The sequence below is a fragment of the Cryptotermes secundus genome, unplaced genomic scaffold (assembly GCF_002891405.2).
Source record: "Cryptotermes secundus unplaced genomic scaffold, Csec_1.0 scaffold665, whole genome shotgun sequence".
In the NCBI taxonomy this organism is placed as follows: Eukaryota; Metazoa; Arthropoda; class Insecta; order Blattodea; family Kalotermitidae; genus Cryptotermes; species Cryptotermes secundus.
Window position 1 is genome coordinate 110,404 of NW_019725011.1, and position 16,777 is coordinate 127,180.

The following is a 16,777-nucleotide window of genomic DNA, read 5'->3' on the forward strand; positions in this document are numbered from 1 at the left end:
GGAAGTACCAAAAAAAAAAAAAAAGACACAAAATTAAAATTTGTACTGCTCAGCAGTCCATGGCTTAAAAAACATGCTGGTCCATAATTCTAGTTAGCATATTATATCTGAACTGGAAAAACTGCTATTTTTACAACTTCCTTTTCCTTTTGTCTTTTGTTTCCTTTTACCAACTACAGCTTATGTTGACATTAATAATACTGGAACTGCTCTTTTTAAGTGTTTAATGGTGTCACAACAAGTGGCAAGGAAGAGGACACGGTCAGTTGTTGCACACAAAAATAGGGAGGAAAATGTGTATGCCATTTCACACGGTTTCAAGTATTTTCATAATTTAACTGCAAACATTTTTTAGTGTGGGTAACCATGACATCGCCAATTTTAATACCTGATACAGAAATTTCCCAAACACATTTAAATATGCTACAATAATTAGGTAGTTAAGGGTATTTTTCCAGGTCATTGTGACATAAACAAGTTACCAATCCTTGGAAATCCTGCTACTTTACCATTCTATTAATGATTCGATTATACGCAGGCTTTACTGTAAAGATGTAGCCAGAAGGGTATAAAAGTTGTAAGCAATATGTTGAAAAATATAAACATGAAACTAAAGGACAAATTTCCTAAAATTGAAAGGGAAATTCTATGCTGTGCCAGCTTTTATAATAAACTACAGTACATTATAAGATTATATTTCTTTACTGAACTCAACAAAACAAGACTTCAGCAGGTATTGTCTGAATTTCGGTATTAAGTACTAATTTCAAATAAAAATTACATGCAGAAGAGCTGGAACTTAATTTATACTGCCTCCGTTGAAACCCCACAAAAATAATTCTAAAATGTGGTACTTCATAAATATATGAAATTATGAAATGTATGAATAGGGTTAACAATTCTGATATGTGCTAACCTTTGTTTAATTATCCCTAAAACACTGTATAACTTCCAGAAAGTGTCTTGGGTCTAAAATGTGTGTTTATACAACTTCTGTCTGAAGTGTTTTTTTTTTTGTTCTGATAAATAGCAAATTATGCTCGAGATATAAAAATGCACTTAGGTCTTCATGTAAAGTGTTTTGTCTAGCTTTCACCAAAAAATATGTTGACAAATTTTAGCAGTACTTCTGAATATAAATTTATTTTTCGAGTTGACATACATGAACAGAAAGACAGACACAACAAAGCCAATAACCATACTTCTCCAACTCCTCATTCTAAACACAAAATAAATTGAAACAGGTATTGAAGAATGAGGAAATTACTTAAGTGTGAATTTCAGAGACAACCAAAAAATAATACAGAATATGCATCAATAACAGCAGCCTGTGTAATAATTTTGGAATGCAATGTTCAGTGTAAATGCATTCTTTACAGTTATACTACAAATGAAATCCCTACAGTGTAACTTAGGACAGTAATGCCTATCTATACAGCCATGTGTACATGGATCAAGATTTCATGCAATTAAAACTGGCACAGAAAACTACAAATGAAACCCACATGTGAGAAGCTATATATATAGAGTAGGATAACTCCAATGGTGTTCAGTTTAGGAAGAGTTGCTCTGAGGAAGATGAGCAGCAAATTTTGCAAAGCTTCCCAAAAGAAAAGTGCAAACTTCTTCAAAATGCAACAAAGCAAGAACTTGAGTGCTCTCTACTGGGAAGCAAGAAGCAAAATGGGTTAAATGATCCCAAATGCAGCCATTGGAAACCAACCATTTTGGTAAGAATTTGGATATGCTGATCATCTAAAAGTTGTGAACTGTTACAGATACAGCAAAAATGCAACAAAAATACCCACAGGGTTGCACTCAGTTGTCTGTACCATAAATGACACTAGAAATCAATCTGCCATTTTGAACAAAAGAACTGTGGCCTTGTGCATGAAATCAGGACTTGTCCACTTCTATTGCTGTTGTAAAATTCTGAGACTTGTGGCAGTAATATCAGAGGATATTTTTTCCAAGATTATGGTCTGCTTTGATATGATGTCTAATTTGGTACATAAGCATCAACATTTCATTGGAATCTGCTGCAACCACCTTCAAGACAGAGCTTGCATTCTGGCACCCACTGTTCAAATGATATTCTCAAAAAATAGTTTCTTGCATTTTTAGACAATTTTCCTTCCTTATGACACCACACTAGTGTGCGTGCGTGTGGAGGGGGGCTTTTTAGTTCCAAACTGACCAATTACCATGAAATGTTGTATGAGAATAACACTATTATAGGTCACCCCAACCTCATGTTCTTTATAACTTCCTAGAACTGTTACCACAGTAAATGTACAAACTTGTGCCATTTGATCTAAGAGTTCTAATATCAGGCATGGTAATCTTTGAAGATGCAGTTTTTGTAGAACATCAGCAACAAAATGGCATCTCCATTAAATCTGTATTGGCTTCCCATATGATGGTGATGTAAAATCTGGTATGCAAATAGATCATGAACATATCTACGAATGTATGAAATACTATTTACAAATCAGTATTTACAGATATGGCAATGGTGTGAAAATTTGAGTTTATTTATTGTAGGCCTAGATGGTCTGTGCATAGTCTATGTAATAAATTCTTCCAAATAATTACAAGCCTAATATTAGTCTAACACATTTACAGTTGCAAGCAAAGAATTCCTGTGTGACTAGGATTCAATCATATGATCATCTGAAAGAGCCCAGGACATAAAACCATGCATTTTACTGTTGGATAATAAATTGGCATTACCTAAAACATTAACAACATACAATTTATAGCCTGAAAGCCTGTTTAGGAAAGTAGGCTTTATGAAATCTACTTGCAATATCATGTTTTTAATAGTTCCCATCTGTTATGTGCTACAAAATTCTGCCTTGTGGGTAAAAACAAAAAGTTGTTCCTGTGCTTAATTGTCCTGAAAATTTATGGGGGAGGTAGTATAGTCCAACCATTCTTCACCTCAGCATCAGATGGAGGGTTATAGTTATCTTCACATTATATTCACTTTACTCCCAAGGAAAAAGACCCTGTTATCCATCAGCAAAGTGGCTAAGCAGGCCAGAATGCCTGTGTCAAAAGTGTGGAGAAGATACAAGCATCTTCCTTCTGCCAGGAACTGGACCTCAATTCTCAAATGTCAGACATATAACCTAGTCACTATATGGACTGAACTCGGAATAAATTTCAATAGTTCTCTCTTTCCAATACATTTTAAAAAAAGCTACACTGCAGCCATGTAAAAAACATTTGTCTGTACATTTCATGACTCTCAACCATCAAAAATCTGATATTGCTGGGTTATATGTAATCCCAGGTGATAAATAATTGATATTGGTCATGATCATGTGCTAAGACTGTACATACAAAGCAAGAAGACAGCCAAGGCACAAGTGCATGAAATTGTGGCCAGTTTCTTGACCCATGTACACAGGGATTGTGTTCCACAATCAAAAAGTCATATGCTGAAATATAAACAAAATAAAAACAGCCTATTTTAAAACAAGAACTAACACACAGGTAGTACATGTAACACCGACAGGTATCATATATATGAATGAAGTATTTTATTTTCATAGACTTAAAAGAAGTTGTGCTTTTCTATGCAGATACTTTGCAACAACCCAATCATTCTGCACCTCCAGAATCAGTTTTCAAACTGGAACATTATAGGAATATTTAATATTCATTTCACATTAATTTTAAACCAGATTAATTCCAAAAATATATAAAGAAATTGAAAACAAAAGTCACTCTATTCATATACCAGACTATTCCAGTTTGAGCCTGATAAAGTACTTAAAATATAATGATGCCATTGTAAGAGTCTTAGCCCTCTTCTCCACACTACACCATTGTCAATTTCGGACAATACACAATGAAATGTACATAACTGGGTGAAATGTACTGGGGGTGTTCTGATGCACTGATATTTGCCACTGAAGCAAATGTGGTCATCCACATCTCACTGTGAACGTGCTGCTTGACGTCGCAACAACACATATATTTTCTCCTTGATCCAGTCCTTATTGTATGGGGCATAAGAATTGGTGCTCTTCTGGTACCTGCATAACAAACATAAAGCCACACGAATTAATATGCTTTTTCATAAAAATATATTATGAACTAATTATCATTGATGTTAGAACCTTGAAACTTCTGTTATCTAAATTGCCAAAACATATTTCCATCTGACCCATTTCAGGATTCTTGGGAAACTGTGATGGTAGGAAATATGAAAATGGATCTTGGGGAAATCAGTTTTAAGGATAAAAATAGCATTGGATGATATCCAAAGCAATGTCTTGTGGTGCTAGGAATAACAACAGGAAATTTATTCCAGCACCCTGAATACTTACCAGCTGCTTGTGGAATACTGTATTAGGGATTTTGTTCTCTCATTTAATGGTCTCCCATCTAAATCTTGTCTTTGAAGTATGACTTTAATGAAAATGTTTTAAATTAATTTAGGCCAGAACAATTTTTAATCCAATAAAATTATAAATAAAAGATGTATGCACCACTTCACAATTCCTCAAGCCAATACCAACAAAATTTCAAACTGCATCACAAATTTACCAATGACATAATGTACTATTATGCCTTTTGCAGTGTGAAAACATGAAGTTGTGTCTGTCCGCCGTTTCATCTTGGCATTAAATGAACAGTACTGATATTTGCTATTGGAGGGTCACACTAAAAATAATTAGCCAGATTTAATTTTGGTTTATATGTGAGAGGAATATTAGAAGTTTCATAAAAGCAGTGCTAGGCTACTACACTATGTTTTAATGCTAATGATTAATATAAATTCTTATTATGAACACAATATAAATACCTCATCAGTCTTCACTGCTGGATTTGGATTCTTTTGACTCAGATCTGAGGTTCACAATAATTGGTTCCAACATGTTTCTAATAACCACTCTCTTGAAATAATCTTCCTGCAGATTTTTTTAATGTTGCATGCAATTCTCGCACAGCAAAATCTATACACTGTCTATCACCATGTGTGTAAACATCTCAACATCAGCAATTAGAAGCACTAGTCTTCTTTGTGGTGTATGACTCCAGTTGTGCCCATATAAGTTCTACTGGATTAGAGTGAAGCTGCTTGTGGAATGATGCTTCCACTGGGTAACCACGATAGAATGTCACTGTTTCTCACATTGGTGAGCAGCCTTATGGCATAGAATAACAGGGTGGCTGTCAAATCATTTTAACAATTCCATTCCAAAGGTACAGGAGACGATACCTGATGTTCTCAGAGCAGTACATGAAGACTGTGCTCTTCTGGGATATAGTCCCATGCAGTTTTACTGGTGCTCTGGAGGACCATACTACTCCCATTCAGAAGCAGTGTGTTTCTTCAAAAGGTTGGTAACCATCTACCAGATTACATGGTATTACATTCCAAAAGGCATGAGAAAAATTGTTATTCTAATCAAGTTTTATATCATGGTAACATCAAAAATTAACTTGATCTCTGGAATGAATTCCATCAGGACAAACAGCATTACATATAATATGGCCACCATTATTGATGGGAACACTCAGGCCACTGAACAATCACTCATCTTCCAGCAGCTTCTTCTGACATGGTTCTGGCTGATCCAAATAATATACATGATTCTGCCATCTTGCCTGTCTTCATGAACTTCTATGAAGAATGCCACCCTTGTAGCTACAATGCAACTATAATCTTTCCATCATGGCACCCCTTGTATTTAAATCCAAGTTACTTAAAATTCTGAGCATCAACACTCTGCTATCATACAATCTTAAAGCTTCTGACATTTCCATTAGTTCCTCTGCTGTGGTGAATTCTCACCTATTATATACGCTAAAGTTGTGTCACAGCAAGCTGCCCACTACTGACATTTGGCAATGTTATCAACTTCCACATGAATAGTGCTGCCCACTACTGATGTTTGGCAATGTTATCAACTTCCACCTGAATAGTGCTGCCCACCTGCAGTGCCTCACAAGTGAAATACTGATATTAATGCAGTATTCCTCTTATTAGTTTATGGAGAACCTTGCACTTGCTCACTTCTCTTTTGAATTTTCAAAACCAAATGTGATTACTGTAATAAATACTATTGATCACAACACCAAGTAACTTAACATCATCTCAGAACATGAACACATTATAACAGACTGTGCAGAACAAGAATTGCAGCTAGCACAGACTTGATTCAGAGAAAGCCAAGAGGTCAAGTAACATCAATCCTTGCCAATGTGATTTCAGAAGACACCCACAAAAAGCAAGTTCCTTGATCACAATTCAATGATGGAAAATTCATGGATGCATGCCTCTAACCCATAACTGATGCAGCAAGGTGCTGAGTGGTGCTCCACAATCTCACAACAGAAGACTGCATACAGCAGTTTGGGTATCCTGAAAGTGATGCATGTCATGTTCTTCACTTAACAGGCACACTACTTTATACCAGCATTAATTAATGACACTCCCACACAAGCAAGTCCAGTCTTTTAGAGGAGCTGAATGTGATAATGATGAATGTTTTGCAACTGGAAAAGTAAAGCAGTAAAGCAGAAGCTGGATAGAGGACAATTTTTCATACCTATCAATCACAGTCTTGTCCATATTCTCTTATGGCTGGTTTAATTTCTCTTCAAATTCCTTTTCATCTTTGTCCCAAATGAACTATTCATTTTTATTATGGCAGAGATAAACTACTACTGCCAAGAATGCATTCTTGAAGAGAACAGAACTTGTAAACAGACATCAATATTCTGATAAGGGCAAAATCCCAAGACCTATTTACTACTGTGAATACCATGATGTATGCCTCTGTTTGTCCACATATCACACCAAACTACATTACTAAAAAAATCTTACAAAATGTGAAATGGCATAACTCTGAAGTCTTGTAATGTATATGTGTGACGTTCACACAACAAAAGGCAGTGACTGAAGCAAACATGTTTGTGAACTGACAGCTGATGTTTTGTTAGTGAAGGTGAGTTCACTAATAACTACATTGGCTGAAACAGAAACAAACTCAGTCACAATGTGATTATGTTAAGTTCTCTTTGAACAAACACAGCAGCACTACTACTGCAACATCTGGAGGTGACACATATATTTCCTTATATAACCCAATCATCTTTTAATTAAACTTCACATAATTTCTCAATTTTACTTAATTTCAAAATCGTAGTTGCATAAAATTAATGGACTTACAACTAACTACTGTGTTCATGAATCTTCAAAATGCTTTTTGTTGCAATTCAATGTTAAAAACACTATTAAACTATGACCATTTTAACAAATCAGGTGCCGAAACCATGAACTAGATAATATAAATTCATCTAGCAAGCTGCATACTGGACATTTAAATTCCCCTTACTGCTACTGAGAATATCACACTTGTACCATTATAGGATATAGGTACATGGACAAGGTTGTTGGGTCTGTCTTAGAGAATGAACTATTCATTACTGCTACACTCAGAAAAAATGTTCCATCATTTCTTAGACATCTGCTGGGTTCTGTAATACCTCCTTGTGATACACTACATCCACACCTCCCATCAACCCTGTGTAATCTGCAACATATACTAAGTACAGAATGCCATTTCCTTCCTTGCCCCAGCTTGTATTAATGATAACTATGACATCAGCTTCCAAGATCTGATCTAGCAGACAAAATGAGAACACCATGGCTTATTAGACACATTCACATATTATAATTTTTTGCAATCCTATCCACAGCTTTAAAGTCTCCTGCGAAGACTTTCCTTCCAACTTGGCCTGTCACACAAGCTCACATTTGGCGTCTTCTAGATGCTGTTGAAATATTTTCCAACACAGTCCTCACACACGTCAAAAAGTACTTGCTCTCCCAATGAAATAATTAAATTTCCTCTTTTTCTCCCCTAAACAAATTATTTACATTTCTTGCAGGTACCAACTGATATTAGCTATTCCCCATGCCTTCAGCCCCCTTTTAGTTGGGTTTCCTAGCATATACTGTTTTAAAACAAAACACCCCTTGAGACAAACCACCGGATGGTCTACCACAAAGTCATGATGAATGTAAGCATTTTAAACTTGCAAACAAATGAGCTACTATTGCAGAGAATTACAAAATTCTATGGAAATAGCGTTCCCCAAACTGTCAGCAGATCGTTCATACTTCATGGCTCACTGTCCAATCACAGAGACAAGTGACTGAACAGATTCTAAGTGCCTGACAATTTTATGCACTCAGTGAAGTAAGGAACATACACAAGGCAGGAGAGGTCTGCCAGCTGATCAACGAAATCGAACAGCTGACTGATGTCATAGGTGATCGATGGTGTATTTGGGTTCTGTCGTTTCAGATGTTCTTCATAAATCTTGCACACACCTGCAACGAAAAGTATGACAAAGGTAATTAACAATTCTTATACTAGTGTGCAAACACAGGGAGGATTTTTACTTTGTTGATCAGTTCCATGGCTCTGCAAGGTGCACATGAATTCTGCCAATGAATCAGCAGGCCTGATGGCTGATAACATTTGGAATGAAGGGAAGTTCTTACAATTGCATACAGATCATAGGAAGTGTTGAAAATGCTGTCCCTCTACATGCAGACAATCCTCACACTGCCAGAAGAGGTTCTGATTCACCTTTTGAAACTGTTCAGCAGGAATATTTGTAATTTCCTTATACATATTTTCTTTTAGTTTTTCTTCCATTTGGGTGTTACTGCTGTAAACTTTATCCTTCAAACAACCCCATGAGGAAAAATCACAAGGATTCTGATGGGGTGAACATGCTGGCCAAATACCACTGATAATTCTGTCCCAGAAGTCATCGGACAAAGCCTGCAAAGACATACATGCAGTGTGGGCAGTAGCTGAGTCTTGCTGAAACCAGCCATAAAGTCTTTCTTTTTCTGTTAACTGTGGAAAGAATTGCCCAAGAATGACAATCTTTCTTGCAATTACAGCACACCAGACACAAATTTCCACTGCATGGAGCAGGACTTCGTGGGTTACATGCGGATTCTGTAAACTGCAAGGGATGCATCAATTACTGTTGTCTTATAGGGTCTAAGCTTCGACAATTGTGTTGCTGTTCTTGCACTAGACTTCGATACTCCAGTCTCCTGAGCCAGACGTTTTGGTGATTTTCTATGTGTATGTTCAAGTCTGGCCCCTACGTCATCTAACTTCTCCTTAGTAGTTTCTTGTCTATTAAAAGTCCCATTGATCTAAGTTTATTCACAGACTGTGAATTGTTTGTCTGCTGGGAACTCTTTAATCGTGAAATTTATGTCAAAATTTCTGCTGACATTTTCTAGAAGATCCATATTTCACATAGGTGCAAGCAGCGCAATGACCGCCGCAACGTGCAGATCCATGAACCGATCAACATAGTTAAAAAAACTCTCTGTATTAATCAATAAATAGGATAGAGAAAATATCCCCACTCTGAAAACATAAATGCAAACCATAAAACATAATGCCCTAACCTTACAAAATGAGACAACACATTTTTTTAATTTCCAAATAACTAGGGGCCTGAAACCATAAGCAGAAGAAATTTAAATACACAAAAAATATATCCATTTGCCTATACCATTTAAAACACTAAACAGTAGTGTGTGTGGTGCTTTCTGTTAATCGAATATGCATCCGAATTTTTAGTAAACATTTTCCAATTGTTTACTACAAACATTAAAACAGAAAAAATATATAGAGAGGGCAGAGGTAATATTTTAAGCGAAGAAAATATCTTCCTACAAGGATCTTTGTAACCTACACCAACCATAATTCTAATAACTCTTTTTTGAAGTCTAAAAATGCACATACTGTGATATGAATTCCCCCAGAAAATCAAGCCATAAGACATTATAGAGTGAAAATAGGCAAAATAAATCATTTTGAGGGTATCGATATTTAGAAATTGTTTAGATCTTCTGATAATATAACGGGCTGTGTTCAGTTTCATTATAATTGATTCAATGTGTTTTTTCCACATTAATAGGTTATCCAGCATCAGTCCTAGAAATTTTACATAATTCTGTTCATGTAAATTATTATTACCATAGGTAATATTTAGATTATCGAGGTAACCCTGTTTTGCAGAGAATTTCATACAGCAAGTTTTGTCAAGATTCAGCGAAAGCATATTAGAATGAAACCATTCCTTCACTAATTTTAATACAATTGAAAGTTTGTTTTCTAGATTCATGAAGTTGAGATCATTTGTTAATACAACTGTATCAGCAGCAAATAAAATTACTGAGGTATTATGAGGGCCAAAATGCTTGATAGAAGAAGGTAAGTGATTAATATAGACCGAAAACAAAAGTGGACCCAGAATCGATCCCTGTGGAACACCTTTGTAATTTTTCCCCATTTAGAGAATATATTATTAAATTTTACTCTCTGATATCTATTAGTAAGGTATGATTCTAACAATAAATGCATCCTACCTTTTATTCCATAATATTTTAATTTAGATAACAAAACTGTATGGTCCACACAATCAAAGGCTTTTTCTAGGTCAAAAAATATGTCACCGCACTTCTTTTTATTAGTTAAAGGAGACAAGATGATATTAGTAAGTTTAAATATAGCATTGGTAGTTGATTTATTTCTGAATCCAAATTGATCGTTAGTAAGGACATTATTGGCTTGAAAATGCATAAGTAGTCTCTTGTAGATAACTTTTTCAAAGATTTTAGAAAAGGAAGGTAATAAAGAGATTGGTCTGAAATTTGCTACATTATTTAAAACACCTTTTTTATGTAGTGGGACAATAATTGAATATTTCATTCTGTCAGGAAAAATCCCTGTAGATAAAGACTTATTTATTATGTAGCATAAAGGAGAAGCAATAAATGGTGCACTGATTTTTAATAGCTTCAAAGGAATTTTGTCGAAACCCTGTGAATTTTTCCAAGCAAAGTTCTTTATAATTTTTAAAATCTCACCTGTAGAAGTGTTATGTAAACTGATATTATTGTACTTAAGATTATAAAGCTGAGCCAAGTTGTATGGAGAGTAGTTCGTATTGTTTGTATTTAGCTTATTTTTATTTTTAATCTTTTCAGAGATATTAACAGCCATTTTTATAAAATTTTCATTAAATTTTTCAGCATTAATTTTAGAAGAGAGTTCTTTATTATTTACATCCATGTTATCTATAACTTGCTCATTGATATTTCTTCCTACGTTTGACTTTATAATATTATAACATGTGTGCACAAGATGCAGTAAAATATATAACCATCAAAAATTCTTGAAATTAAGAAATGTTGGAGGGTGGGGGTGGGAAATAGCTTAAAACACAATATTGTAGTAAGATTGAAGATAGAGTTTCTCATGAAACACCTGGTATTAAGAACACTCCTGTTTTGGTTGAAAGTGTGCTGATGCTGCTAGTTCAATTTCTGGATGTTCTCTCTGACATATTTGTTGTGTCCCATTATTAGGTTATGTTGTTATGGTTACACAGTAGTGGTGTATTATGTATGGTGCTCTGAAACTGTTATGTGACACTACTGATGTTCACTGGGATTACGTGTAGTTTATATTATTTAGTATACAATGCATAAGTCATGTAGTCCCTTAGTAGTATGCTGTGTAAGCTGGGAGTCGTACTGCAAGTTGTGTCATAGGTTGGGGGCAGGTTTTCTCCAAGTACATCTGTTTCCCCTGTCAAATCTCATTTCAAGAACTGCTTCATATTCACTAATTATTCTATCATGAATATTATATGGTATGAATACTGACAATGATGAGCAAAGAGAAGTGTATCCACTACCTTTCATTACTGTCACTAGCATACAAATGTAGGTGGAGAAGAGTGTACATATCACAAATAGTGGTAAAGCCATGCTTTGGCTCAGCCTATAAATAAACTCCCTGTATGCATTATAGGAATGCTAGAACGCACAAAAGAATGGAGATTCATAGCAATGAATCTCATGGAAATGAAATGTACTTCATTGTTAGTGCTGATGTCACTGTCATAATTTCTCAATGCTGCTATAATATTCACATTCAGAGTCAGACATTAAAGAAAAGATACTTCTATATACATAAAAAATATATAAAAATAATATTATCATGTCTTTTAATTTTATAACCATAAATAAATCTCTGGCATAGTCACAGGATATTTAAAATCCGCTCAGGATCAAAATGTTAAGTAACAGTTTTTGTCATTTTACATTGAAGTTACTGCCCAAATTTTCATTAAAACTCATATTCCTAATATTCTTTTATCTCACAATCAAACAGCCACCACTCTTCAAACTTTCTAAATTGAGACCACATTAATGGGGCTCTTATTTACTTAAATTCACTTCACTGCTGTACCCACGAAGTTACAAAACACTACTGAATCACCCTGTATAGACCAAGTACATACTGGATACTCTAAATGATAGTGTGGCAGACAAAAACATCAACCAGCAGACATCAGAGCTTAAACTGAAGTAAGACTATAAGTCAACAATAGCTGTGTGTGCAACCACCTGCAGAAATTATAATGGAAGTGACAATATTATTGAAAAAAATTGAGAAAGTGTCAATTCAGCATGGAGAAACCAGTGGTGATGAAAACAGTGGTTATGATGGGAGATAGCGAGGGCGACACAACATGTGTCACCACAGCACAAATAAAATGAAACTATTTGTCTGTACAGTAGTGGCTGCTTTCTATGGTAATTTTATTGTCATCATTTTCTGGCTGCGTGACATAGTTTTTAAAGTTTATATCTCTCTTTACAGCACTACCCTTCCTTATCTCACTGCCCATGCCTGTTATCATGGGTACTGTTGGTGTTATTCCTCCTCCTACCAGCTACAGTAGGGCTAGCTGCGCATTACATGAGCAACCTCTTAGATTCCATTTCATTCATCACGTTAGGTAACATCTAAAGCTTTCATGGTGAAAAAATGTGCCAAAATCTTCTCAGGTGATCAGATATGTCAGTGTTGAGTTAAAAACCAACGTTTCTGACATCCAGTCTCCATCACCGACCCTGTTTATGAAGGGGGAGATCTCTAAAATATCAGATTTTAACTCAGCACTGAGGAGGGTGATCATCTAAGAAGATTTAGCACATTCTTCACCTTATTTATACTTATACTAAACATGAAACTATTTCTTACTGTTTTGCATAAATTCTGCTAATTTAAACTAATCAGGCAGATTCCTCTATAATTAACATTTTTCCTTATGCCTTTTCTTATGAAATGACATCATTACAATTCTTTACCAGCCTTCTGGAGGTTCCCTTAGACAGATTATATCAATAAAGTAAATAAAATGAGACTGGAAACCATCTTTTATGAGTACTTAGATATGATTCCATGTTTACTTCTTCCTTCTCTGGGGATTTTTTTATTAATTATTTTTTGGATAAACCTGTGATAAAATTCTGTTAAAATTTTAATTTCTTATGTCCATACATACTGAAAGAAAGTGAACCAAGCATTCACTTTTATAAATGTATTTTCAGATTTTATCTTGCATCTATGCCTTAGTTTCTTAAGATTCTTAAGTTTCGGGATCTGGATGTGATACCTCTAAGTACAGAACAAAATCTTTCCATGTACATGTTTCCATCAAACTTCTATCTTTTTGCAAATAGTACATTTCTTTTACATTGAACTACATCACCAAAACATCAGTAAATGCATCCCTCTTACCAGAAATTATTTATTAATCGTGTAACTGTGTAGACCTATTGTGGTGTGTATTTTGCAGCATCCAGTCATTATCTTGGGTAGGCTGTCAAATATCCTACAGTTTATTGTGGCTTTCCTTAATCCATCCAGGCATATGCTGGAACAATGCCTTAAATTTGGTCACAACTGATTCCTTCACACTTTCAAATTCATTATTCACTATCATCCAATCAATGACACCGTGTTACTGACATAATTGTTAAATAAACTACAAAATAAATAACAGGACAATTGCAGCACCTGCAATCTGCCAAGTTTTATTTGTAATGTGTTTGAACATAGGCTTGTCAATTCTGCTAGTAACCCAACTCTCCATGGACTGACTAGCTGGGACAATTATCACCTGTACAGTTCAGTGGTTTGCAACAAAATTCTAGCTTGATTGCACTGTATTACCAAAAACTACCGACTCTGAAGATGGAGACAGAGATCACCAAAATATTGGCTTTTCATTCAACAATGACACATCTGATTGCGCAAGAAGATTTTAGCATATTTATTCCCAATGAAAACTAAAAACTATTGCTTATCTGATAAACTAATGACAAAACAAAAAGGCTGTCCTGAATGTGTGCATAATATTCTTTTATTCAACTGCTGAAGGAATTCTGTGGATCCTTCAAAACAGATAACACTAGGCTATGACATTAATCAAACTTTTACACTTACAAGAAAAATTACTATTTTGATCTTTATTCCACTTAACGTTCCAAATATTATTTATTACAATTTCTGACCAATAATAACAAGGTTCAGCCAATATAAAAATTCATACTTCTAAGAACTGCAGCAAGTATTTACTGGTCTAAATTTCGCGATTGTTGCTTCAAATCTGGCCATCTGTAAACTTTTTATTAAACGTCTCACCTTCATCGCTTACAACTGATACAAAAGGTACACTGCACCTGTATCATTGCCAAATTTACTCACCTTCCATGCATTCATTTACAGACTCATAATCTGAAAATGTTCTTGTCTCAGGTTTAGAACCGGGCTGAATTAACAGAATGGTGTGTGACTGAAACAAAAGATAATAACTCACCTAACTGGTATATACAACACACAATATTTTATATAATTTAATTTAAAATAGCTTAAAATATGCACGCCTTTCCGACTACGCAACAAAAGACAGAGTGCTTATTCACGTTATTTATGTTAAAACTACTTTCATTACCATTTTTTCGACAGTGCAAACTTCGTCAAGAAAACTGTACAATTCTACAATCTCAAAATAAACACGCCAATAACACGAGCAGCACAATAGTACGTGCCTTATTTTGCTTGACTTTCTAGCTTCCCGATCCTTCCCACTAAATTATTCCTAACCTGCGCATCTGTACCATTGACTGATGCGAAATCTAGGAGTGTACTGCACCGTTTGAGAAATATGCTTGTAGTATTTCGCCACCAGGGATCACACAAGTGACGTTCAACATGTGAGTATAATTTCCAAAAATAAAACATATCGTATTGTCACGCACTAGTGGCTAGACACGGGATTTGGATTAATAATTGGATTTATTGAGTTTAACTGCAAACGATCATAACACTGTTACTAATCTAAACAGTCTACAACACCACAGCAGATAATAAGATTTCTCAGTTTGTTATGCATCCCTTATTTTTTGTAGGTAATACGAATACCCATCAATTACGAGTGCTGATACACAAATTTCTGTCTGTCTGTATGGTAAATCGTTGCTGGTCCTCGTTACCACAGTCATTACTGGTTCCGAGTCCCATTTACATTTATTTTCACTTCATGGATCCAATCATCTCCACATAGGGCTGGATATAAAACATGTCACAGATTACAAATTCATGGGGACTCAAAACGCTCAAGACTACATTGTCACGTGTATGAGGCGCCTATAGACGGGGTCTGGTTTGGTAATTGTATTTATTGGCCACTTACAAATGGTAAGTATAAATAATTATAGCGTCATCGGTAATCTATGCTCTTTACAAATCACTAGAGCACAAGCTATGTCTTCTCAGTCTGCTTTCACTAGTCGTTTTCTGTTAATGGATCTGAGTTTGAGTCTGAGTCTTATGCAACGACCGACGGTCAGCCGGCCAGCCTGTGTTGGAATAATGCGCCCATCTGTAGCTTAAGACCAAATTTTAATTACTGTCAGAGAGTTGCGAGTTTGTTGACGTGGTGCGCTCTGTCTGACGAGAGGACGGGTCTGTCGTTTACAATGGATGCTGGTTTTCGTCGGGAATCCGTCGCCTAGCGGCGGGCGCTGTTCACCGAGTCATTACTTAGCAACGGGTCTACATGCTACATACAATATATTAGAGTCTCACGGCTATAGGAGCCGATGAGGCTTGTGTAGAGAGTTAGTTTAATATTAACCCTTTAAAGCTCACTGGTTTTTATATAGCACCTACTAAAGCTCTGCATTATGCCCAAAGAATATAGTGTAACATGTTGCGCGACTGAGAACCCCCCTCCACCCTCCTCTCCACGGTAACGTAGCGCTCCCCGCCACTCCCCTCCGCGGNTGTTTCTTCTAGCTCTCATATTAAACAGCTTATATTTCCAGTATCCCATCTCTCTATAAAGTCGCATCAGAACTTGTAGGGGAAGCCAGGATAGCTCAGTCATTAAAGCGATGAGCTGGATGGCCGGGGTTGGATTCCCGGCAGGGCAAGAGATCTTTCTCTTCTCCACGGGGTCCAGACCGGCTCCGGGGCCCACCCAGCCTCCTATGTAAAGTTCACCGGGGCCCTTTTCTCCGTTGGTATAGCAGCCGAGGCGTGAAGCTGTCCCCTCACTTTCATTTTGTGCCGAGGTCAAGAATGATGGAGCCGGTGAAACTAAACCTCCCCTCCCCGACACGTCTTCACGGCGTGATGCTTAATTAACTACGCAGGGCCAACCTTATCTTTACCTTTCATCAGTACTGGTACACTAAACTCCGTGGCTTGAGTCCGCAAGCGAACTATACCGACCGAGCGACCGCCGCTTGTCGGCGAAGTTAGTGCAAACTAGCGGATAGAGGGTGCCGCGTGGTCAGGGCAACGAATCCCCACGGCCGAAGTAATTGTACTGATTATTAACAGTA

The 16,777-nt window shown here is 36.1% G+C and overlaps 1 protein-coding gene across 1 annotated transcript; it reads right to left on the minus strand.

The window, feature by feature from the left end:
* Positions 1–1,124: 1,124 nt before the first annotated feature.
* Positions 1,125–15,052, minus strand: LOC111863220 (enhancer of rudimentary homolog). Its single transcript, XM_023849329.2, has 4 exons — positions 14,881–15,052; positions 14,634–14,721; positions 8,239–8,359; positions 1,125–4,046 (listed from the first exon to the last, which is right to left on the minus strand). The coding sequence occupies exons 1-4, from the start codon at positions 14,881–14,883 to the stop codon at positions 3,947–3,949; spliced, it is 312 nt and encodes a 103-aa protein (XP_023705097.1). The 5' UTR covers positions 14,884–15,052; the 3' UTR covers positions 1,125–3,946.
* Positions 15,053–16,777: the final 1,725 nt, after the last annotated feature.